Genomic DNA, 24,010 nt, shown 5'->3' on the forward strand with positions numbered 1-24,010 from the left:
TGTAATCTCAGGGTCTCACAGTGGTCCTCCTACTGAGTGCTAGGATTAAAGGTGTGTGTGCCACCACACCCAGCCTTTATTCTTTTTTATACTTTTTTCTTTCTTTCTTTCTTTTTTTATTTCAAGGTAGGGTTTTTCTGTATCCCAGGCTGACCTGGAAATCACCATGTACTCTCAAGGTAGCCTTGAACTCACAGTGATCCTCCTACCTCTGCCTCCCAAGAGCTGGATTTAAGGCATGTACCACCATGCCCGATTTACACTTTTTTTCTTAGTATATTGCTAAAGTTCCTACCTGCTTAGTTCTTATGAGAAAAATACCAGCACTACGTTCTGAGTAAGAATAATGAGCAAGTTGATTTGTTATAGACTGCCTGTTGGATGTGAACCCAGGGGTTTGATAGTAGATATATATATATATACACACACACACAATTTACTGGACATGGTGGGATATGCCTTTATGAGAGAGAAAGAGAGAGAGTGTTGGTGGGCCAGGGCTTCCAGCCACTGCAATTGAACTCCAGGTGCGTGTGCCCCCTTGTGCACATGTGACCTTGTGCATGAATCACCTTGTGCATCTGGCTTATGTGGGATCTGGGGAGTTGAACATGGGTCCATAGTCTTCCCAGGCGAGTGCCCTAACAGCTAAGCCGTCTCTCCAGCCTGAGCCTCTTTGATTTGATGTGTCATTATCCCAGCTCGCATTTAGAAATGTAGGATGAGTAGCTGCAGCTAGTAAGAAGATGTGACAGCTCGTTTTTATGACTTCCTCCGTCACAGTGACGGTTCATTTGGTCCCAGCATGTTGCTGCATGCTCTCTGTACATTCATTGCATCATGCAGTCCTTATATGGTTCTACAGCAGAGAAGGTCGAGGTTTAAAGAAGTACCAAATTGGTAGGGTAACGTGATGCATTCATCAGAAAGCTTGTTTATAGAAGGTACTGTTAATCTTTTGGTTATGACAGGCAGAATTTATGAATCATTCCAGTTTTGGGCCATTGCAATAAAGACAAATGTTGCCACTCACATTGTGTCATTGTTAGGAATCTTTGTGAGTCAATAACAACAGGAGTCAAATATTTTTTTTTTTTTTTCAAGGCAGGGTCTCACTCTAGCCGGGGCTGACCTGGAAGTCACTATGTAATCTCAGGGTGGCCATGAACTCACGGCGATCCTCTCACCTCTGCCTTTCCCGTGCTGGGATTAAAGGCTTGTGCCACCGTGCCCAGATAGGAGTCAAATCTTTAAACACAAAAGGAGCTATCTCTGGCAATTCCTTCTGCTCTGTTCATCCAGTCAATAAATACTTGAGTGCATTTCATGTGCTAGGCACTGTTCAGGCACTTGCACAAGTCAGTGAATGAAGGGAAGGATAAGGTGTTTTAGGAAACTTTTGCTTCAGACCAGAAAGTCATTCAGTTAAAAGGGAGGGGGAAAGCCGGGCGTGGTGGCGCACGCCTTTAATCCCAGCACTCGGGAGGCAGAGGTAGGAGGATTGCTGTGAGTTCGAGGCCACCCTGAGACTCCATAGTGAATTCCAGGTCAGCCGGGCTAGAGTGAGACCCTACCTCAGAAAACCAAAATAAATAAATAAATTAATTAATTAAAAAAAAAAGGGAGGAGGAGAGGGAAGCGAGGCAGGGTGGTGCATGCCTTCAATCCCAGTACTCAGGAGGTAGAGGTAGGATCACCGTGAGTTCGAGGCCAGCCCTGAGCCTACATAGTGAATCCCAGGTCAGCCTGGGCTAGAGCATGACTGTACCTCAAAAAACAAAAAAAAAAAAAAAAAAAAGAAAAAACAAAGAAAACATTGGGATAATGGTATAGCTCAGTGACATAGCATGTGTGTAACATGCACAAGATTGTCTCTACCACCAGCAGAACACACACATGTGCACATTAATTAATCTTGGTCTCTGATCTCAACATACTTTTCTCTTAAGAGATACAGACAAGGCTGGGTGTGGTGGCACACGCCTTGGAGGATCACTGTGAGTTTGAGGCCACCCTGAGACTACATAGTGAATTCCAGGTCAGCCTCAATTAGTGTGAGAGTATCTGTGGGGGAGAAAAGAGAAAGCCGTTGCTTTTCTTTTTCTTTTTTCTTTTAAATGGGAGGAAAGGGTTTATTTGAGGCTTACAATTTCCAGGGGAAGCTTCATCTTTTGAGACAGGGTCTTAGTGTGCTGTTCAGGTCAGTGTTCATTTATTATTTATTTACAAGGAGAGAGAGAGTGAGGGACAGAATAAGAATGGGCACTCCAGGGCCTCTAGCCACTGCAAACAAACTCCAGACACATGTGCCCCTTGTGCATCTGGCTTACATGGGTCCTGGGGAATCAAACCTGGGTCCTTTGGCTTCTCAGGCAAACGCCTTAACCACTAAGCCATCTCTCTAGCCCCAGGTGTCTGTTAGTGTCTAGATTCCTGTGTTCCCTTTTTGCTGTATCCTAAGTGATTAATTGCCTGCTAACTAGAGGCACAAGTACTCATAGGATCAGCCCTTACTAGTCATTAAATAGGCTTCAGACCCTGGGATACAGTGAGACCCTACCTCAGAAAACCAAAAAAAAAAAAAAAAAAAGGCTTCAGAGGGCTGACCTAGAAGCCTCGCAGGTACAATGTTGCTTTGAGGAAGGAGGAAACTTGCATTCTAAAATGTTTTTTTTTTTTTAATTTATTTATTTGAGAGCGACAGACACAGAGAGAAAGACAGATAGAGGGAGAGAGAGAGAATGGGCACGCCAGGACTTCCAGCCTCTGCAAACGAACTCCAGACGCGTGCGCCCCCTTGTGCATCTAGCTAACGTGGGACCTGGGGAACCGAGCCTCGAACCGGGGTCCTTAGGCTTCACAGGCAAGCGCTTAACCGCTAAGCCATCTCTCCAGCCCCAAACTTGCATTCTAAACCAGCAAGCATTTTGGATTTTTTTTTTTTCAAGGTAGGGTCTCATTGTAGTCCAGGCTGACCTGGAATTCACTGTGTAATCTCAGGGTGGCCTCGAACTCATGGCGATCCCTCTACCTCTACTTCCTGAGTGCTGGGATTAAAGGCGTGTGCCACCATGCCCAGCTGGATTTTTTATTTTGACTTAAGAAAATTATAATATAAGTATTTTTTTAAAAGCCTTTAAAAAAGTTATATATACACACACACACACATATATATAGATATATAAAAATCTAGATTTAATAGCTGGGCATGGTGGTGCCTACCTTTAGTCCCAGCACTCGAGAGGCAGAGGTAGGAGGATCACTGTGAGTTGGAGGGTACCCTGAGACAAAAAGGACCTAGGAGATAGCTCAGTTGGTAAAGTGCTTATGTTGCAAGCATGAGGACCTCAGTTTGATTCCCAGCATCTATGAAAAAACAAACAAACCAGGCATGGTGCTGTGCACTTGTAATTCCACACACGTGCATATGCGTGTCTGCGCACACACACTTGTAACCCAACACCCCTCCATGCACACACCAAGTAGGGTGTTGGGAGGCCAGTAACGGGAAGGTGACCGGGAAGAGTACAGAAAACAAGTGTAAGGTTTATCATGCAGATTCACACTGTGCTTTTTCCATAGAATAGAATTTGGAATATCCTTCATTTTGGGTTCAGACCGGGGAGGAAAAGAAGAGGGAGAAAGAGATTTCCTTCAGAAAAATGTAAATGTATAAAAGTGTAACTTCTGTTCTGTTTCAGAGCTTCTCTCGTGTCTGCTGTTTCTCAAAATAATCAGCTCAAAATAATCCTTATACCTAAGAGGCTTATTTTGGAGTGATGTATTCTGGTCTCCTGCAATCACATTATTATTTTGGTTTTTTTCAAGGTAGGGTCTCACTGTAGCCCAGGATGATGTGGAATTCACTATGTAGTCTCAGGGTGGCCTTGAACTCAAGGCGATCCTCCTACCTCTGCCTCCTGAGTGCTGGGATTAAAGGCATGCGCCACCACGCCCAGCCCCTGCAATCTTATTTGGAGGTGACATATTCTACTCTCCTGTATTCCCCAAACATTGTTATTTGTTCAGAGAAATGCTTTTTTTATTAAATGTCAAAGAATCTTTAAACTTATCTCTTTTTTTTCTAGTTGAGATTAAAAATTTAATCGATAATAACAGGGGAGATGGCTCAGTGGATAAAATGATTGCTGTGCAAGTGTGAATTCTAGAGTTTGGCTCCCTGGCACCCACATGAAAACTAGGCAGGCTTGGTGGCCCACTTGTAATTCCAGCACTCAGGAGGCACAGACAGAGTGTCCCTGGGGCAAAGTGGTTACCTAAACCAGCAATCAAGGAAGACACCTGTGTCAGCCCCTGGCTTCCACATGCCCTTACACACATGTGGATGCGTAACTCCATATGTGCAAACACACATGCACACACATTCCATACATACATATACATATACATGCAATAAAACAAAACCCCAGTAGCATCATTTAAATTATGAATGAAGTGAGTACTCTGTGAAAGAAAACTATAGTAACTCCTGAGCTGAAATTTGGTAATTTTTACCACTTCAGAAAACTCTATAATCTGTCACACATGGGCATATATCAGAAACTTCTGGAGGGCTTATTGAAAACTGGCGGGTGGACTTCATACCCAGATGGCTCCAGGTCTCCAGGTCTGTACCTGACAGTATGTGAGCTTACAGTTCTGGTAGGTTCTGCTTGGTTCCCTGCAAGCTAGCCCCTGGAGCGCTGGTTTCCTACCACTGCTCTGTGTGCCTCCCTCTCATGTTCTTATTTAAGGAGTGTGGGTGAGGAGAAGCAAGCTCTGGGAGAGAAATCTTTGTTTTGTTCAGGACTGTATTCCAAACATCTAGAACTTAGAGGAGAGATGCGAGTATCATTTTTTTTCACTATGACGTGTACATGTGTGGGTGTGTGTACTTGCCTCAAGAGCCCCATTTTGGAATCTGGATGCTGCTTTTTTTCTCTTTTCTTTTTCTTTTTTGGTAAATAAAAGGGAAAGGAAGAATTCTCTGAAGTTTCACTGTTGTATGTGATTAGATGATGTTTGTAACAATCCTTGGGTGGTCGGGGCAGTCCAAGGGACAGTCTTTCTTGGTTGTTGCGTCCTGGAGTTAACCTGCTTATGACCCAGGCTCCCATGTTTAACCCTATCTTCCTGCCTCATTTTCTTGTAATGTGCATTTCACATAGGCTTATTCATGTTGTTGTATGCCTCAATAATTTGTCCTTTCTTTCTTTTTTCTTTTCCTTTTTTTTTTTTTTTTTGGTTTTTCAAGGTAGGGTCTCATTCTAGCCCAGGCTGACCTGGAATTCACTATGTAGTCTCAGGGTGGCCGCAAACTCACAGTGATCCTCCTACCTCTGCCTCCTGAGTGCTGGGATTACAGGCGTGCGCCACCACACCTGGCAATAATTTGTAACTGCTGAGTGGTCTTTCTTTAAATATAGGATTAAAAAAATATGTTATTGCTGGACAAGAGCTGTTTCTAAATTTTGCTTTGCGAATAAAGCTGCTATGAACATACTTGCTGTCTTTTTGAGCATATGTTTTCATTTCTCCTGGGTACAACTCTGGAGGTGGAATTTCTGGGTCACAGTACCGGTGGATGTTTATGCTTTTCATAGTCTTACGTGTAGCGCTGGTGTCGCGTCACCAGCCTTGTGAGACTCTGGTCCTGCACCTTCACCAGCGTTCGATGTTCTCCCATTCAGCTGGTGGGGGTGGAGTAAGTGGTATCTCATCGTATGCAGTAGCATGTGCAAGTAGGTGTGCATTTATGTTGATGAGTGGGTGCACATATGTGTGTGCACACGCATGCGTGTCAGAGGCTGACATTGAGTACCTCCTTGTCAGTCTCCACCTTATTTATTGAGACAGGATCTCTCATTGAGCCTGGCCACCATAGGGATCCACCTGTCTCTGCCTACTGAATTCTGGGATTACAGGTGTGTGCCACCACCATGCCTGGCATTTATGTGAGCACTGGGTGTTCAAACTCAAGGCCTCATGCTTATGCAACAAGTGTTTCACTGACTGAACCATCTCCCCGGTCCTCAGTGTATTTAGTTTTAAATTATCAAAAATTTTTAAAATTTTGTGTTTATTTATTTATTTGACAGAGAAAGAGGGAGAGAGAGAGGATGGGCACGCCAGGGCTTCCAGCCACTGCAAATGAACTCCAGACGTGTGCGCCCCCTTATGCAGCTGGCGAATGTGGGTCCTGGGGAATTGAACCTGGGTCCTTTGGCTTTGTAGGCAAACACCTTAACTGTTAAGCCATCCCTCCAGCCCTTAAATGATCAAAATTTTAAATGATCAAATTCTAATTTTTTTTTCAAGGTAGGGTCTTAAACTCAGGCTGACCTAGAATTCACTATGTAGTCTTTGGGTGGTCTTGAACTCACAGTGGTCCTCCTACCTCTCTGCCTCCCGACTGATGGGCAACCCTGAGACTACATAGTGAATTCCAGGTCAGCCTGGGCTAGAGTGAAACCCTAAAAACAAAATCCAATACTCCAAAGACCCGAGTTGGTAGGAAAGCATCAGGTTTATTCAGGGCCAACATCATGAGCAGATGGCGACTGACTGTTTTCCTCAAAGCTGTACCTTAGATAGTGTAAGGGCAAAAAGACCTCTATCCCAGAGGAGGAAAATGCAGGGAGAAAATGAGCAAAAAAGGGCTCTATGAGGAGTCTTCATCACTCAAGATGTGTATCTCCTTTCAAAAAGGGAACATCACAATGGATTTACCCTCCTTTGGCTAGCTCCTCTATTTTCTGACAGTTACACATTACAATGAACATGCTTTCAGTTGAGGCACAGAACTAAAACGACTGAGAGCCCTTACACATTCTGATGTTATCTGAAGATCACCACATATTCTGGGTTCTTTAAAGAAAGATCTTTTTTTTAAATATTGTATTAGGCCAGGTGTGGTGGCACACCCCTTAAATCCCAGCACTTGGGAGGCTGAGGTAGGAGGATCACCATGAATTCAAGTCCACCCTCAGTTTACATAGTGAATTCCAGTTCAGCCTGGGCTAGAGCAAGACACTACCTCAAAAAAAAAAAAAATTATTTATTTTTGAGAGAGAGAGAGAATGGGTGCACCAGGGCCTCCAGCCACTGCAAACAAACTCTCGATTCATGTGCCACCTTGTGCATCTGGTTTTATGTGGGTACTGGGTCCTTTGCCTTTGCAGACAAGCACCATAACCATTAAGCCATCTCTCCTAAAGAAAGATGTTTTAAAAAATATTTTATAGTACTTTATTTATTTATTTGAGAGAGAGGGAAAGAGGAAGGTAGAGAGAAAGACACACACAGAGAGAGAGAGAGAAACAGAGAAAATGGGTATGCCAGGACATCCAGCTGCTGCAAATGAATTCCAGACACATGTGCTACTTTGTGCATTTGGCTTATGTGGGTACTGGGGAATCAAACCAGAGTCATTTGGCTTTGACGGCAAGCACCTTAATCGCTAAGCCATCTCTCTAGCCCTAAAAAAATATATTTATTTGCAAGCAGTGAGTGATAGAGAGAAGAGAGACAGACAGACAGGCAGAATGGGTGTGCCAGGGCCTCTAGCCACTGCAAACGAACTCCAGATGCATGTGCCCCTTTGTGCATCGGGCTTTATGTGGGTACTGAGGAATTGAACTCAGGCTTTGCAAGCAAGCGCCTTAACTGCTGAGCCATCTTCCAGCCCAAGAAAGTTTTTTGTTGTTGTTGTTTTAATATTTCACATTCTAGTTATTTAGGTGTCCTCCCTCCTCTTTAGAACTTAGAGCGCAGGTGAAAGGGAGGGACACTATCCTTGCAAGAGGCAAAGGGAAGGAAGGCATCTTTCCAAAGGGCAAGAAGGGCAAGGAGAAGAGAAGCAAACAATAGCTGCCAAAGGAGAAGCTGCTGGTACAGTACCCATCAGTATCCACAGGGTAAACCCCAGCCAGTTGGCCTGTTGGTGGATGGGAACTCTTTGCATAACTATCAGTCTGCTATAAGTTAACTTGTCAGTGTAGAGAGTTGTGAAATTGCCTAAAATAGCCTAATCAACCTGATGGATGTTGCTTTGATACGTGGGTTTACATGTGTAAATGTAGAAACGAGAAGAGGTTCGGACGCAGAGGCTGTGAGACCGTGGTTTTAGGAATGGGATTGTTAACGGTGCGGGAGGGTCAAAGGGGAGGGGAGAGTTGGCTGCTGGGTCTCAGGGTGGAGCTTCCGAGAGGGGTGTAGGTCAGTGTGGGGAGGAGTAAGAGGTACAAGCCAGGTGGGAAGTGTGGGTGAGATGGAGATACCTAGATAGACAGACAGATGGACAGATAGACAGATAGTAGATACAGAGAAAGAGTAAGTCATGAGAGAGAGAGAGAGGGAGGGAGGGAGGATAAAGAGAAGTGTGCAGTCAGCTTGCAGGTGGACGGTGCAAGCTTGTGCCCACAGACTCTTGCTTGCCCATACTCCAAAGGCACCAGTGGGAAAGGGGACTGGGCATGAGCCAAGGGAGAAGTGGAGAAGGTGGGGGAGAGAGAAGGTGGTACATACAGAAAAGTGTAAGGATATACACATTCCTGTGATGAAGTGGGGTCAGAAGAAGAAGAAAAGAGAGTGAAGGAAAATGGTGCCAGGGCATTTATGTCTGTGCCCTTGGGGTGTTGGAATGGCCAGTGAGAGGAGGGTTTGTGGGGGTAGGGGTGGTGCTCAGGGGAGACATGTAGCTGAAAAGGGCTGAGAGAGCTGGCCCTTTGAAGGAAGACTTCAGTTTTGACCAGACTGATAATATGTTCATGTGCATATGTATTTGTGTATATTAATATATCCCCCCCCACACGAGTCTTTCAAACTAAAGTGAAGACATTGTCTCCTAAGACTGGCCTTCTAGGTCAGGACATCCACAGCACATCTAAGGAAGAACAATAATTCCGGAATGTCATCATCTGTCATCCAGTTCTGGTTTAGATTTCCTCAGTTATCCTGAAGTTTTGCATGTATATGTAGTGTGCATGCATGTGTGTGTGTGTTCATATGCACGAGGGCACATGTACATGTGTGCAGGCCAGAGGTGGTTGTTTTCCTCAATTGCTGCCCGTCTTATTTTGAGGCAGGCTCTCTCACCGAACCTGGAGCTCACTGACTTGAGTAGACTAGCTAGCCAACTTGCCATAGGGAGCCTTTATGGTGGTACCTCCCTAGTGCTGGGGTTTCAAGTGAGTGCCACCATGCTTGGCTTTATATGGGTGCTGGGGGTCCAAAATCAGATCCTCAAGCTTGTGTAGCAAGCATTTTACCCATTGGACCATCTCCCAAGTCCCAAGATTGTCTTTAACTGTTATTTTTTCAGGGTATGTATTTAAAGTAAATCCAACCAAACTTACTTTATTTCAGGCTTTTTTAAATATTAAAGAGCCACTCTCTTGGGACCTAATCTTCAGTGACTGAGCCCCTGTGGCCTTTCTTGTAAGGTTTCCATGTGGCAGCTTTTCTGAAGTAGAGCAGATGCGCTGGGCTGTCAGCCTTCCCCCGAGAGAACCTTCATTAATGTGGCTGTAAACTGTGCCTTTGCTCAGGGGAAATGAGCCTATGGGCCCTTCTCTGTCTATGCAGAAGAAAATGATCTGTTGCTGTGTGGCTGCTAAATCGCCTTCCTATAGAATGGTAGCTGGCTGCATATGGAGGTTCTTAAGCAGAAAGGGGAGATTAAACAGGATGGTCAGTTTTTTGGGGGATCAAATGGAAGCATGACAGTTTATGCTACAGTCAGAGGTCAGAGGAAGTGGGCATGGTTCAGCTTCCCTGGTTGATTTCTCCTCCTGCTCCCCCTTCTTTGTAGATGTCCTATGTTGAAGTAAAATCCCACCGCTGGGGAGGCAGAGGTAGGAGGATCATCATAAGTTGGAGGCCACCCTGAGACTACATAGTGAATCAGGTCAGCCTGGGCTAGAGTGAAACTCTACCTCGAAAAGCCAATAAAAAGGTTCCCCCTCCCCAAAAAAATCCAGATTCAAGAACCACAGAATGGTCACAGTATTCATGATTTAGATAACTTAAAAAATATTTGTCTTACCAAGAAAAAAAAAAAAAAAAAGCTGGGCATGGTGGTTGAGAGGCAGAGGGAGGAGGATTGTCATGAGTTCAAGGCCATGAGACTACATAGTGAATTCCAAGTCAGCCTAAGCTAGTGTGAGACCTTATCTCAAAAAACCAAAAAAAAATTTTTTTTGCCTTATGTTTCCTGTTATTTCTTCCTCTCTACCCCTTCTCAATATATACATATATATATGCGCACACACACACACACACACACACACACACATGTATATATTTGTTTATTTGTAAGCAGGGGGGAGGAAAGAGGGAGAATGGGCCAGTCAGGACCTCTAAGCACTCCAAATATACTCCTGATGCATGTGCCACCTTGTATATCTGGCTTACTTGGGCACTGGGGAATCGAACCCAGACTCAAACAGAATTATTAACATGTACATCATTGGAACACCCAGTGGGTAGTCAGAACTTGATCATCTTAGCACCTTAGGCTAAACATGGTTTGGGGTGTCTGGGTAGGAAGAGATAGCTTATAGGAGAGACTGAGCACTTTGGTCCATAGATCCATTGCCTCAGTTTCCTACATTCCAAAGTAAAATAGGAAACAAATTGGTAAAGGAAAATGGATTTACTTACAGTTTGGCTAGAAATGGGGAGAGAAAGTTTCATAGATTCTCTCTGCCTTTTATATAACATATAAAAATATATAAAATTTTTAAAAAAATTTTGTTTATTTATTTATTTGAGAGTGACAGACAGAGAGAGAAAGAGGTAGAGAGAGAGAGAGAGAGAGAGAGAGAATGGGCCTGCCAGGGCCTCCAGCCACTGCAAACGAACTCCAGACACGTGCGCCCCCTTGAGCATCTGGCTAACGTGGGTCATGGGGTATCGAGCCTCGAACCTGGGTCCTTAGGCTTCACAGGAAAGTGCTTAACCACTAAGCCATCTCTCCAGCCCCAGCATTACAATTTTATAAACAAGGTCAAACAGGAGACAGGAAAGATGAACCTGTTGCGGAGCTGTGAGATCAACTGTGAAATCCCTTCCTTGAGGTGGGTTCTTCCTGCTTTGGCACCAGGCTGTCACCTGTTCTCTTCCCCAGGGATTCCTGGAGAAACTGTAATCCTTTAGGGCTCATTGTTAGGGTCTCTGTTACACTATTTCAATACTCTTTCGTTGTTTATTGTTCCAGCCTTGAGGGATTTGGGATGTTGTGTTGTCTGTGTTAGGACTGGTGTGAAAAACTTTCTGAAATTTGCCTGTGCCTGAATAAGTGCCAGAAGCAGCGTGCAGACAGGCGTTGTCAGAGAGGCTCCGTTGGTGACAGTCTCCCGGCGAGGAACCTTCTCCGAAGCCTCTTGGCGTTAGTTACTTTAGGAAGGGCTGGCACGAGTGACTCCATTTTGACTAGGGTGGTTTCCATCCTTGTTTCTGATCAGTTTTTCTCTGAAGACATCTCTGGTTAACCATTTCGTGGTTTGATTTAAGTTCTTCCTCATTGTAGGGATGTGGCTTTTGCCCTGTGGGTCTGACCTTGCACTGGGGGAGAGGAGTGGCAAGCCTTCGGGAAGGGAGCACCCCAGGCTCAGAGGTCGTTTGCCTGTCCAAAGAATCCCTGTTTTTGTTTTTTTTTGTTGTTGTTGTTTGTTTGTTTTGTTTTATTAGGTGGAGTTCTTTGTCTTTAGGCCCTTTATGCCTATTCTTTTATGGTTTATAAAGTAGAAAGTTGTCCTTATCTGTTTTTTACTTATTTATTTGAGAGAGAGAGAGAGAATGGGCACGCCAGGGCTTCCAGCTGCTGTAGATGAACTCCAAAAGTATGCACCACTTTGTGCGTCTGGCTTACATCGGTTCTGGGCAATCAAACCTGGGTCCTTTGGCTTTGCAGGCAAGTGCCTTAACCAGTAAGCTATCTCTGCAGCCCATCTTTTTTTTTGAAGGTCAGCTTTAAGTTTGACCTACTGGAACCAAGAGTAGCTAGGGCTGGGAAGTGGTACAGAAGTTAAAGGTACTTGCAGAGTTCTTCAGCTACCCAAGTAAAACCAGACAGACAGGTGTTCCTTTGCAACAATAAGAGACACACCCACACACGCAAATTAATAAAGTAAAACAAAAATCTATGTTGCTAATACAAACTTTTGTAACTTAACAAAAATTTTACCTTATGGCTTGATGAATGCTGTCTTATGTACACATAAACTGCTTAAATAAAAACTTTTTCAAAAATTTATTTATTTTAGGGCGGGAGAGATGGCTTAGTGGTTAAGGTGTTTGCCTGCAAAGCCTAAGGACCTAGGTTCGATTCCCTAGGACCCATGCTAGCCAGATGCACAAGGGGGCACATGTGTCTGGAGTTCGTTTGCAGTGGCTGGAGGCCCTGGCATGCCATTCTCTCTCTCTCCCTCTTTCTCTGTCAAATGAATAAATAAATAAAAATAAAAATTTTAACAAAATTATTCATTTTATTTCCAAGTAGAGAGAGAATGGGTGTGTCTGGACCTTTATAGTCACTGCAAATGAACTCCAGATGCATGTGCTACTTTGTGCATCTGGCTTCCTGTAGGTACTGGGGAATAAACCTTGGTCTTCAGGCTTTGCAAGTAAGTGCCTTAACCGCTTAGTCATCTCTGCAGACCACAGACTGCTTTTAGTAAAATGTTTTAGATACAGTTGTTCTTCTAACATACTTGCTTTAAAGCTGGGAATGATGGCTCATGCCTTTAATCCCAGCCTTTTGAAGGCTGAGGTAGGAGGATCTGTAAATTCAAGGCCAGCCATGGTTACAGAGTGAGTTCTGGGTTAGCTTGGGCTAGAATGAGATCTTGCCTCAAAACAAACAAACAACAACAAAAACAAAGCAAAACAACTTGTTTTAGAAGAACAGATGTATTCAAATCATTTTACTACTTCATGAAGCACATTTAAAGGCCCAAATATACAATTGTAATAGATTTCAAGCACTTAAGAGTGTAAGTTTAGGGTTGGAAAGATGGCTTAGCGGTTAACACACTTGCCTGCAAAGCCAAAGGACCAAAGTTCAGTTCCCCAGTACCCATGTAAAGCCAAGTTGCACAAGGTGGCTCATGCATCTGGAGTTCGTTTGCAGTGGCTAGAGGCCCTGCAGATCTCATTCATTCATTCATTCTCTTTCTCTGCCTCTCTCTCTCTTGAATGAATGAATAAATAAAATGTTTTTAAAAAGAGTGGAAGTTTATAAAGTAAGGCAGTATGTAGATTTATCATGTAATGAACAGATAATTAAATCCAAGTTACATTTATGAGAGTAAAAAATTAATAGTCTACTTTATTTTAAACTTTTATCATCATAGTGTTATCTCCTTTGTGACACTTGAATGCCCACATTTCAGTTAGGTCTTGCATAACTAGTTTTTCAAGAGAGGCAGTAACAATAAAAAACAAAAAAAGCAGGTAGGTTGCTGGGAAGATGGCTCAGGGGTCAAAGCCTGCCCATCTGGGCTTGATTCCTTGGTACCCACATAAAGCCAGATGCAAAAAGAGGTGCAAGCATCTGGCATTCATTTGCAGGAGCCCCCCCCCAACTGGTGTATCCCCAACATGTTCACATAAATATATAAAAATATTTTTTAAAAAGCAGGTAACTGTGGTGGAAAAATGGTTTAGCAGTTAAGGTGCTTGTCTGCGAAGCCTAAGGACCCAGGTTCGATTCCCCAGTGCCCACATAAACCAGATGCACAGATGGTAAATGTATTTGGAGTTTGTTTGCATTGGCTAGAGGCCCTGGCATGCCTATTCTCTCTCTGTCTGCCTCTCTCTTGCTTTAAGTAAATAAATAATATATGAAAAAAGCAGGTAACTACTTTGCAAGCCCCAAAACTCACCCTAAAAATGATTACATGTGTTTTAAATTGGGTATTCCAAGACTAATAATTTTAGCACACTATATGTTAAAAATGTTGGCTGGGCACTTATAAAAAAATACATAACATAGGCCTGGAGAAATGGATTAGTGGTTAAAGCACTTGCCAGTAAAGCCTAAGGACCCAGGTGTGATTCCCTAGTACCTTCATAAGCTAGATGCACAAAATGGTGCATGCATCTGGAGTTAATTTGCAGTGGCTGGAGGTCCTGGCATGCCCATGCTCTCTGTATCTGTTTCTTTCTCTCTCAAATAAATAAATAAAAATAAAATATTAAGAAAGTATCATTTATAAAAAACGCTGTTTGGAAATATGGCTCAGTGGTTAAAGGCATTTGCTTACAAATCCTGCCAGCCTACATTTAATTCACCAGTACTCCTGTAAAGCCAGATGCACAAAGTGGCACATGCATCTGGAGGTCATTTGCTGTTCTGTCCCTGCTTGCAAATAAATAAACATAGTGGCCACAGGTATTATAGTCAGTTATTCTAGGCACAGATTCATAGACAAATGCACAAATGACATGTATCTTATTATATTAATTCAGAGAATATTCTTAGATTGCACAAGAACTAGTTATTAAGTTCTCAGAGTCACCTTCCTTTCCCTACTGGCCCAAACTGGTCTTCAAAGGTCTTACTTCCCCAAAGGGCTTGCTTAGCTGGGATCTAGCCAGCTCGACTTCTTCCCCAAGGTCCCCCCCTTGCAGGGCGGTTCTCCCTCCCTCTTCAGATGCCGTTCCCTCTCTTCTGACCCTCTTTCGTGAAGTGAAGTGTGCATTTCTCTACATGGTCTCATCTGCTCATATACCTTCCTGTGTTTCTCTCCCTCTGTCTCTCAGTTCTTGGCTCCCACCCAGCTCCCTCTCCTGCTCACCCACCCCATGCTGCCTCATCCAGTCTGGCAGCTGCCATCTATCACTGATTCTCCTGGCTCCTCCTCCCTCCCCCTTGCCTAAAACTCCAGCTCCAAGCAGTCAATAAATTCTCTTTCCTAAAAGTATGGTCTGTGGCCAGGCATGGTGGCACACACCTTTAATCTCAGCATTTGGGAGGCAGAGGTAAGGAGGTTCGCCATGAGTTTGAGGCCACCCTGAGACTACGTAGTGAATTCCAGGTCAGCATGACCTTGAAAAATCAAAAAACAAAACAAATACAATTTTTGAACCCTAACATTATAACACTAATCAGCCAGAATTCTTCAAAGGAGCACTCCCCCCCAGCATTGACTTAATAGTTTCCATACCTACTCAAATTACAATAGAGATCTCTCAAAACTTAAATTCAAATGCAAGCCGAGGAGTTTCCTTAGAAGCTTCGCCCCTTGCATCTTCATTCTACAATAGTGCAACAGTAACACCAGGATGGCTGCCGAAGCCCAGGCACTGGAGATGGTTCTCCTACATCAGCTGGTACTGCACTGCCCCAAGGTGAGGCCAATTGGCTGCCGTGCCTCAAACACACAGCTAAAGATTAAACCAAATCTAGGACCACGAATGTGAAGCTGTACGGAAAAGCCAGCAGACGCCGAGACTGAGTGGTTAGGGCAATGGACTAGAAAAGCAAGCAGAATTCCCTGCCAAACGAAATTTGAGCTTTCTTGTCACATAACTGAAACCAATTCAGCACATGACTCACCAAGCCTTCAAAGTGACAGGCATTTCAGTTGTACCTGTTTTCTCTCAAGACCATTTTACAAAGTCAGTGCTAAGAGCACAAAGCAAATCAAAGCTGAGCCATAAGTGGTTACTTACTAGGAACTTTCCAGATCAGAAAACTGAACAACTAGAGTATTCTTCACCTATCAGTTCAGGTCGCAGTCAAAAGTCCCTTACCTGTACGCATCCATCAATATGTGTTCACAGGCGATGGCAGCAGGGAAAAGGTCTCTGAGCAGCTGGGAGTTCTGCACTCTCACTGCAGGGATCAGGAGTTTCCCTCCTGCCTGGCTAAGCCAAGACTGCTACTGGGCATGTTAGGTCCCTAAACTAAGTTTCCCTGTGTTCTAAAAGAAATGAGAAGACAGAAATTAGTTAAGAAAAATAGATTTATTTACAGTTTGGACAGAACTGGGGAGAGAAAAATTCTTAGACTTTCTCTCTGCCTTTTCTGCAGCAGTAGTAATTTTTATAGAAAAGATGAGATTATGCTGGAGAGATGTCTCAGAGGTTAAAAGTGCTTGCTTGCAAAGCCTGAAGGCTTGGGTTCAATTCTCAGTACCCATGTAAAGCCAGATGCAGAAAATGGTGCAAGCATCTGGAGTTTGTTTGCAGTGGCTGGAGGCCCTGACGTGCCATTTTCTCTTCTTTTTCTATCTCTTTGCTTACTCCCCCCCCAAAAAAAAGGGACAATTTTTTGGAAATATGATTGGACAGAAGGAATGACCTGATGTTACGAGGCCAAGGGAGGATTAGATTCTTGGCCTCTCTGTGGCTCTCTGGCCTCTTGTGTGCTGGCTGTGACCTTTCTGGAATGTAAATCTTCCAGAGAGAAGATATCTTATTTATTTGAGAGAGATAGAAAGAGGGAGATAGACAGAATGGGCATGCCACGGCCTTCGGCCACTGTAAATGAACTCCACACACATGTGCCACCTTGCACAGCTGGCTTACGTGGGCCCCAGGAAATCCAACTTTGCAGGCTTTGCAGGCAAATGGGTTAGCTGCTGAACCATCTCTCTAGCCCTTGAATATTATTTAATATGGATTCAAATAGGCTTGTGTTTGAGGGTAGAAGTGAGTTTTTCTCACTGCTTTGTTTTACTCAGGATTTATCAACTCAGATCTAACAGTGTGCCACAGGCAAATCTTTAATGTTCCTGCTGACATATGCCGCATGTATATTTTCCTAACCCATTTAGTTTACAGCAGAGAGGGGCGGAGGGGGGAGATGAAAGAAACGCTTTGTGTGTCCTATTTAGGTTGGTGGCTTTTTATTAGTCCCATATGGGTGTTTGGAATCTGGGACAGTGTTCTGATTCCCCCAGGTCATATTCTCACAATGTATTCAGCCTGTTTCTTGAAGACTTATACATTCTTAACCAGATCATCCTTCAAAAGTTCAAATAGGGCTGGAGAGATGGCTTAGTGGTTAAGGCGCTTGCCTGCAAAGCCTAAGGACCCATGTTTGACTCTCCAGATCCCATGTTAGCCAGATGCGAAGGTTAGGCAAGTGCAAGGTCACACATGCCCACTAGGTGGCACAAGCGTCTGGAGTTTGATTATAGTGGCTGAGGCCCTGGCTCATCAATTCTCTCTCTAAAATAAAAAAATGTTCAAGTACAAATACCAAAGCATATCCTACAAGTGAATATAAATGAGTTTTAATTTTTTCTTGGTTTATTTTTATTTATTTATTTGAGAGCGACAGACAATGAGGCAGAGAGAGAGAGAGAGAATGGGCACGCCAGGGCTTTCAGCCACTGCAGACGAATTCCAGATGTATGCGCCCCCTTGTGCATCTGGCTAACAATGGTCCTGGGGAATCGAGCCTTGATCCGGGGTCCTTAGGCTTCACAGGCAAGTGCGCTTAACCGCTAAGCCATCTCTCCAGCCCATAAATGAGTTTTAGATTGTTTGCTATTTTAGAAGATTCATATAGCTGCTTCCGCCATCACCGCATAGAAGTTTTGCACATTTGTCACAGGGACTAGGAGCTCTAACTCAGTGGGTGTTTCAGAAATAACATGTTTTAAGCTTCCCAGGAAGGGATGGTATGGTTAAGAGCTCAGTACTACTTAACTGAGTTAGTACTCAGTAGTACAGAGAATATACCTAACATGTTTGAGGCTCTGGGTCCATCCCCTGCACTTAATAAAAGGGAGGCGTGTTTTCTGGGGGCAAGATCATCATATATCTTGTAGTGTCAAGGAGAACATACCTCATTACAAAGACCAAAACTGCTGATGAAGCTTGGGGTGGTGATACATGTTTGTAATCCTAGCATTTGGGAGGAGACATTGAGTGGAGGCAGGGATATACCAGGAGTTCAAGGTTATCCTTGGCTACATAGGGACCTTCATGTCCCAGGGTTAGAATTTGGGATTGATTATGTAAAAAACACATGAGAGAAAGAAAACCAGTAGAGACTTTTTTGTTGGAGGGACAGCAGCTTTCTGGGGATGAAACTGCATTTGAATGAGGGAGGGAGTAGAGATATATAGGGTGAGGGATGGGGGGCTCTATGGGGGAGCAGAATGGGGGGAAGGTAAGGCCTTTTGTTTCGTTTTGTCCAGATGCCTGATAGCTCTTGAGGCTGGATCTTTGAGTTATGAGCTTGCTATCTAACAGAAGTCCCTTATGCTATGGTCCTAGAAAGTTGTATGGTCCACCACTGAGGTCAGTGGTCTGAGGCCAGTGGTTCATTAACCCTTCACCCAGCTTAGGCTACATGAAACCCTGTCACAAAAAAAAAAAAGAAAAGAAAGAAAAAAAGGAAGGAAAGATGAGAAATGGAGAGAGTAAGGAAAAAGAGAATAAGCATGCTAGCTAGCTTTATTAGGAGGCCATAGTATGGTCTTCCAAGAAGATACACAGGTTAGGCTTCCTTTGTAAACTGACTTTTTTGGAGGTGGGGGCAGGATGGGCAGGGTTTTTACTCTAGTCAGGAAAAAGTTGGTAGTAGTCTCATCTCTAATTTTCTTCCTCTCTCCCATGCCCTGCCTCCTTACCAGGCCAAAGTAGAAGAAAAGATCCAAGAGGTCTTCAGTTCTTACAAATTCAACCACCTTGTACCAAGGTAAGCTGTGCGTAGGAGTTTGGGAGCCGCGCCCCCACGGGAGCTCGTTCCCTTTCCTCCTCGGTCTTCTCCCCAGCAGCTCCACTAGATCTCACACCTCAGATGAACTGTTCTCCTCGTGAGCCACAGCTGGCAAGCATCCGCTGCCAGGCTCCCCGGGCAGTCTGTGACTCAGCCTCTGCCTCTGTTGGAACACTGCCTAAGGAGCCGCTAGGCTTGTCCTGAGTCACCAGGTGTGTTAGGTGGGCTGAAGCTGGGCAGGGGAATGCAGGGTTTTGATTGGTTGTGGCCTGCTGCCTTGGTGTTCCGATGAGAGCGTTCAACATTTCTCAGACTTGAGAGTCAGATATAGAAGCCCGTGGGCGGCAAAGGGCTTAGCAAATTGAAGTCTCCCACCGAACCCAGCGTTCACCAATCAGGCTAGACTGGATGGCCAGCAGCAAGCCCCAGGGATCCTCCTGTCTCCACCTCCCCAGCATGGGGAGTACAGGTGTAGGCTGTTATGCTGGGCTTTTACATGGGCGTTGGGGATCTGAACTCAGGTCCTCATGTATACATGGCAAGTGCCACTAAGCTGTCTGCCCAAGTTATATATGGCTCTAGCCTTGTCACTTGTGCTTTTTTTTTTTTTTTGCCACTACTCTACTTTTCCACCCTTTTCTTGTTTTTGTTTTCCTTTCCAATTAGCTACCATGCATCTGGAAAAGGCAAGTGCTTATAGGGAAAGACAGGTGGGAGGTTAAGGTCCTCATCCTTCCCTGGGGAAGGCCAGGAGGAATGTAGTCAGCTAATATGGTCTTTCTTTCCTCAGCATAGAGTAAATCTCTTCATTACCCCACGACTCAGACCTCAGTAGGATCTGCTGTTCCCCTTGTCGTGAGCCACAGCTGGAGATGAGCCACAGCACCATGTAGGTGACCAGCTCAGGAGAACGCGCTCTCTCAGATATAAGGCCTCGACAGCGCCCTCACCGCCCCCCACGCAAGGCTTCTCCAGCTTCCCTTCCTCAGCCGTGAGACCCGGTGCTGGGGAGCTGTGCCATTGCTTTTGGGGGCTCTGTGTTAGCAGTTGTGCGGGCGGATGACTCACCTGATTGGACTCTGAGTCACTGTCTCCTGCCCATGGCGCTGTGGACACACAGCATTTGTGTTCCCACACAAGGGACCTGAGATCGTTTGATTCTCTCTTGTCACTCCCTGTACGCATAGAGCCTTTGGACGCCTTCATTCTCACTGGGAGCTGAGGGGGTCTGAGAGGCTGCATCTGGAAGACTTGTTTGGGAGCCGCGGTAGCAGACAATAAAGGAGAAAACACCCTGATTCCCCGGTCTGGTGTCCAGTGTGGATGGGAAGCAAATGCTCCTTGCTTGGAGCCTTCTGGAGATAGAATCTACCAGGGCTCTGGATTTGTTTCAGGAATATGATAGGTTTCCATTTGATCATAGTTGCTTGTGCAAATGAGTGTCTTAAAGGATGCTAATTAGCATGTTAATTGATATTAGAGATGTTACATATTATGGCTGAATAGCTGAATATATAAACCAGCATATCATTATAAAGCTGGAGCCAAACATCTTTATCATAGAATGAGTTTCTGGGATATAAGAATGAAACTGGGACATGGGCATGTGGTTTAGTGCTAGGACACTTGCCCAGCATGCTCCAGGCTCGGGGTAAATCCCCAGCACCTCTCCCTCTCTCTCTCTCTCTCTCTCTCTCTCTCTCTCTCTCTCTCACACACACACACACACACACACACACACAAAGGAATAAGTCTGAAAATTTATCAGAATTTTAACTTATTTTCAGTTTAATATTTTAGTAGTCAAAAATTATGTTGGGGGCTGGAGAGATGGCTTAGCGGTTAAGCACTTGCCTGTGAAGCCTAAGGACCCCGGTTCGAGGCTCGGTTCCCCAGGTCCCACGTTAGCCAGATGCACAAGGGGGCGCACACGTCTGGAGTTCGTTTGCAGTGGCTGGTAGCCCTGGTGCGCCCATTCTCTCTCTCTCTCTCTCTCTCTCTCTCTCTGCCTCGTTCTCTGTCTGTTGTTCTCAAATAAATAAATAAAAATAAACCAAAAATAAAAAAATTATGCTGGGGCTGGGCGTGGGGGTGCTCACCTTTAATCCCAGCACTCAGGAGACAGAGGTAGGAGGTCCCTGTGAGTTTGAGGCCACCCTGAGATTACATAGTAAATTCCAGGTCAGCCTGGGCTACAGTGAGACCCTACCTCAAAAAGCCAAAATAATAATAATAATAATAATGCTGGGCATGGTGGTACACACCTTTAATTCCACCACTAGGTGAGGCAGCAGTAGAAGGATCACTGTGAGTTCAAGGCCATCCTGAGGTTACATAGTGAATTCCAGGTCAGCCTGGGCTAGGGCAAGGCCCTACCTCAAAAAACCAAACAGAAAACAAAAAAAAAAAAAGTCTGACCCTAGAGATTTGGTGAAATGGTGGGATGCTTGCTTAGTAGGTATGAGACCCTGGGTTCCATCACCAGCACCAAAAAGGCAAGCAAACAAAAACAGAGAGAGGGCTGGGGAGATGGCTCAGCAGTTAAGGCATTTGCCTACAGAGTCTAAGGACCCTGGTTCAATTCCCCAGTGCCACGTAAAGCCAGATGTACAGTGTGGCACCTGCATCTGGAGTGTTTGCTTGCAGTGGCTTAAGGTCCTGGTGTGCCCATTCTCTCTCTTCTCTGCTTGCAAATAAATAAAAATTAGAAAAAAACTTAACAAAAAAGAGAGAATAAAATTCAAATCTGGCATGTAGTACAGGAATAAACTTTCACTGTCAGTCATCCCTGCGTATTCAGAGTTTGGCAGGGACTCCGAATGGCGAGGCTTGTTTGTGCTCCTGTGGTCTTGATGCTGACCGGCTGTGACGGGCTGTCAGGACCGACCGCTGGCCTTGCATAGGTCCGGCACGCCCGCAGGGATGTCGAAGCACACGTTTGCCTACTCAGCCTTGCAGAGCAGAAGCCACAAAGAGCGCTGGCTGAAAGTCAAAGCTGAAGCTGAAGGTTTAATCCCCTTCCCAGAAATGATTTTCTTCTTTTCCATGACTATGAAATATGAATCCTGTCCTGGAGTGAGGTCTTAAGGAACTTATTTCTTTTATTTGTGGTGCTACAGATCAAATCCAGGGCCCTGTGTGCCCTAGGTTTGAGCTTCACCCCAAAGCCCAGAGCTTTTAATTTTTTCATCAACTTTTTTTTTTTTTTTTTTTTTGTTTTTTCAAGGTAGGGTCTCACTCTGGTCAGGATGATCTGGAATTCACTATGTAGTCTCAGGATGGCCTCGAACTCACAGTGTTCCTCCTACCTCTGCCTCCCGAGTGCTGGGATTAAAAGCATGTACCATCAAGCTTGGCTCTGTTTCCTTTTTTAAAAATTGCATTTTTTAAAATTTGTTTATTTGTGGCTTCTTTTAAAGACAGGGTCTCATGTAGCTAGGCTGGCCCTGAACACCATATGTAGCTAAGAATGACCTTGAACTCCTGAGCCTCCGGCCTCCCTCTCCCAAGTGCTGGGATTACAGGTGTGCGCCAGCATGCCCTCCACTATCCTGCTTATGAAAACTAAGGAAGGTTTCTTTTCTGGTAGGTTTTCTCCTCCCACCACCTCCAGCTGTAGAGGTCAAACCTAGGGCAACTACACGCTATGCAGTTGTTCTACCAACCAAATTCCACTCCACCCCTCTCCATAAATACTCTTATGAACCGCCCCATATGAACATACCCTTCTCTTATTTGGTTCATTAGTCTTAATATTTTTTTTTTTTTAGTTAGCCAGGCATGGTGGTGCACACCTTTAATCCCAGTACTTGGGAGGCAGAGGAGGATCGTCGTGAATTTGAGGCCACCCTGAGTCTACATAGTGAACTCCAAGTCAGCCTGAGTGAGAGTGAGACCCTACCTTGAAAAACAAAAGTTTATTTATTTGAGAGAGAGAGGGAAAGCATGGGTTCGCCAGGGCCTCTAGCCATTGCAAACGAACTCCAGATGCATGCGCCATCTTGTGCATCTGGGTCCTGGGGAATCTTACCTGGGTCCTTAGGCTTTTCAGGCAAGTGCTTTAACCAGTAAGCTATCTGTCCAGCCCCTTTATTTATTTATTTTGAAGCAGGGTCTCCCTGTAGTCTAGGCCTACCTGGAACTCACTCTGTAGTCCAGGCTGTCCTCAAACTCATGGCAATTCTATCTCAACCTCCTGAGTGCCGGGATTAAAGGTGTGCGTCACCATGCTTGGCTACTGTTATCATTTTAAACAAAATATCTCTCCTTGTCACAGCCAGCTCCACAACACTCAGGGGTGGTCCAGGTATGAAGGAACCATGTTTATCTGCATTCCACATTGCCATGTCTGTTTGAAGTCTTTCCTTTTTTCATTCATTCTGCAACAGTCTCTGGAGACTCTCCAAAGGGCTGGGCCCTCTGCAGGGTTTGGGAAGCAGGCCTGAGTGAAACTGGTCTTGGTCTTACTCCAACTAGGTTCTCAATCTCATGGAGAAAGTTGATAGTAAGTAGATAAACACAAATACAGTTTACCAGTGGGGCACTCAGAGAGAGTGCAAGGCCGAAATAACTTAAGTTGGGTGGCCTTTCAGAGAAAGCAGCCATTTTTAAGCTGAAACCTGTAGGGTGGGCTAATTTAGGGGTGGGCAGGAGAGGGAACCGAGTAAAGGTTAAAGGCGCAGTGTGAAGGCAGTTTTAGTGAGGATATGGGAGGAGATTGGAGGGAGGGATTGAGGCCTGGTGTGAAGATCTAGAAGCCCAGTGGGCTCATTTCCAGGAAGAAATACAGCTTACATCACCACCCAGGACACGTTTGTTGAAGCCTTTCGGCGGCCTCTCCCCCAGCATCCCTCTGCACGTTCCATGAATGCCCTCCCCGCCGGCCCGTGCTGACTCCTTGCAACATCTCCCTGTCTCGCGCCCTGGCCTCTGCTTTGCTCTGCTCCACCTAATTGGCTTTGAGGCTGAACTCTTCAGGGAAAAGGCAAAGAGCTTTAGCTTTTCTTTAATTTCCTACACAGAGAATAAAGGAATTAGGATATGAGTCAGCCTGGGCTGCCATAACCGATACCGCAGACTGGGTAGTCTGAAACCCAGGAACTTAAATTCCCACAGTTTGGCAGCTGGAAATCCAAGATCCAGATGTCAGCAGGGCTGGTTTCTCCCGAGGACTGTCTCCAGGGCTTGCAGACGATTGCCTTTTCCTGTGTCCTCAACATGCATTTCTCCACGCCTAGCCTCCCTGGACTGGGAGCAAACCAGGGCCTTGCCCATGCTGGGCAAACACTCTGCCACTGAGCTAGATTCCTAGCTGCCTTCTTCCTATAA

The 24,010-nt window shown here is 44.9% G+C and overlaps 1 protein-coding gene across 1 annotated transcript in view; it reads left to right on the forward strand.

Moving 5' to 3' along the window:
* Positions 1-24,010, forward strand: part of Fntb (farnesyltransferase, CAAX box, beta) — an 86,270-nt gene that overhangs the window by 3,003 nt on the left and 59,257 nt on the right. The window contains exon 2 of the mRNA XM_004649264.2: positions 18,597-18,661. Within this exon, the coding sequence (XP_004649321.1) occupies positions 18,597-18,661 (65 nt within the window). The remainder of the gene's footprint in view (positions 1-18,596; positions 18,662-24,010) is intronic.

This window comes from Jaculus jaculus, chromosome 7 (assembly GCF_020740685.1).
Source record: "Jaculus jaculus isolate mJacJac1 chromosome 7, mJacJac1.mat.Y.cur, whole genome shotgun sequence".
Classification (NCBI taxonomy): Eukaryota; Metazoa; Chordata; class Mammalia; order Rodentia; family Dipodidae; genus Jaculus; species Jaculus jaculus.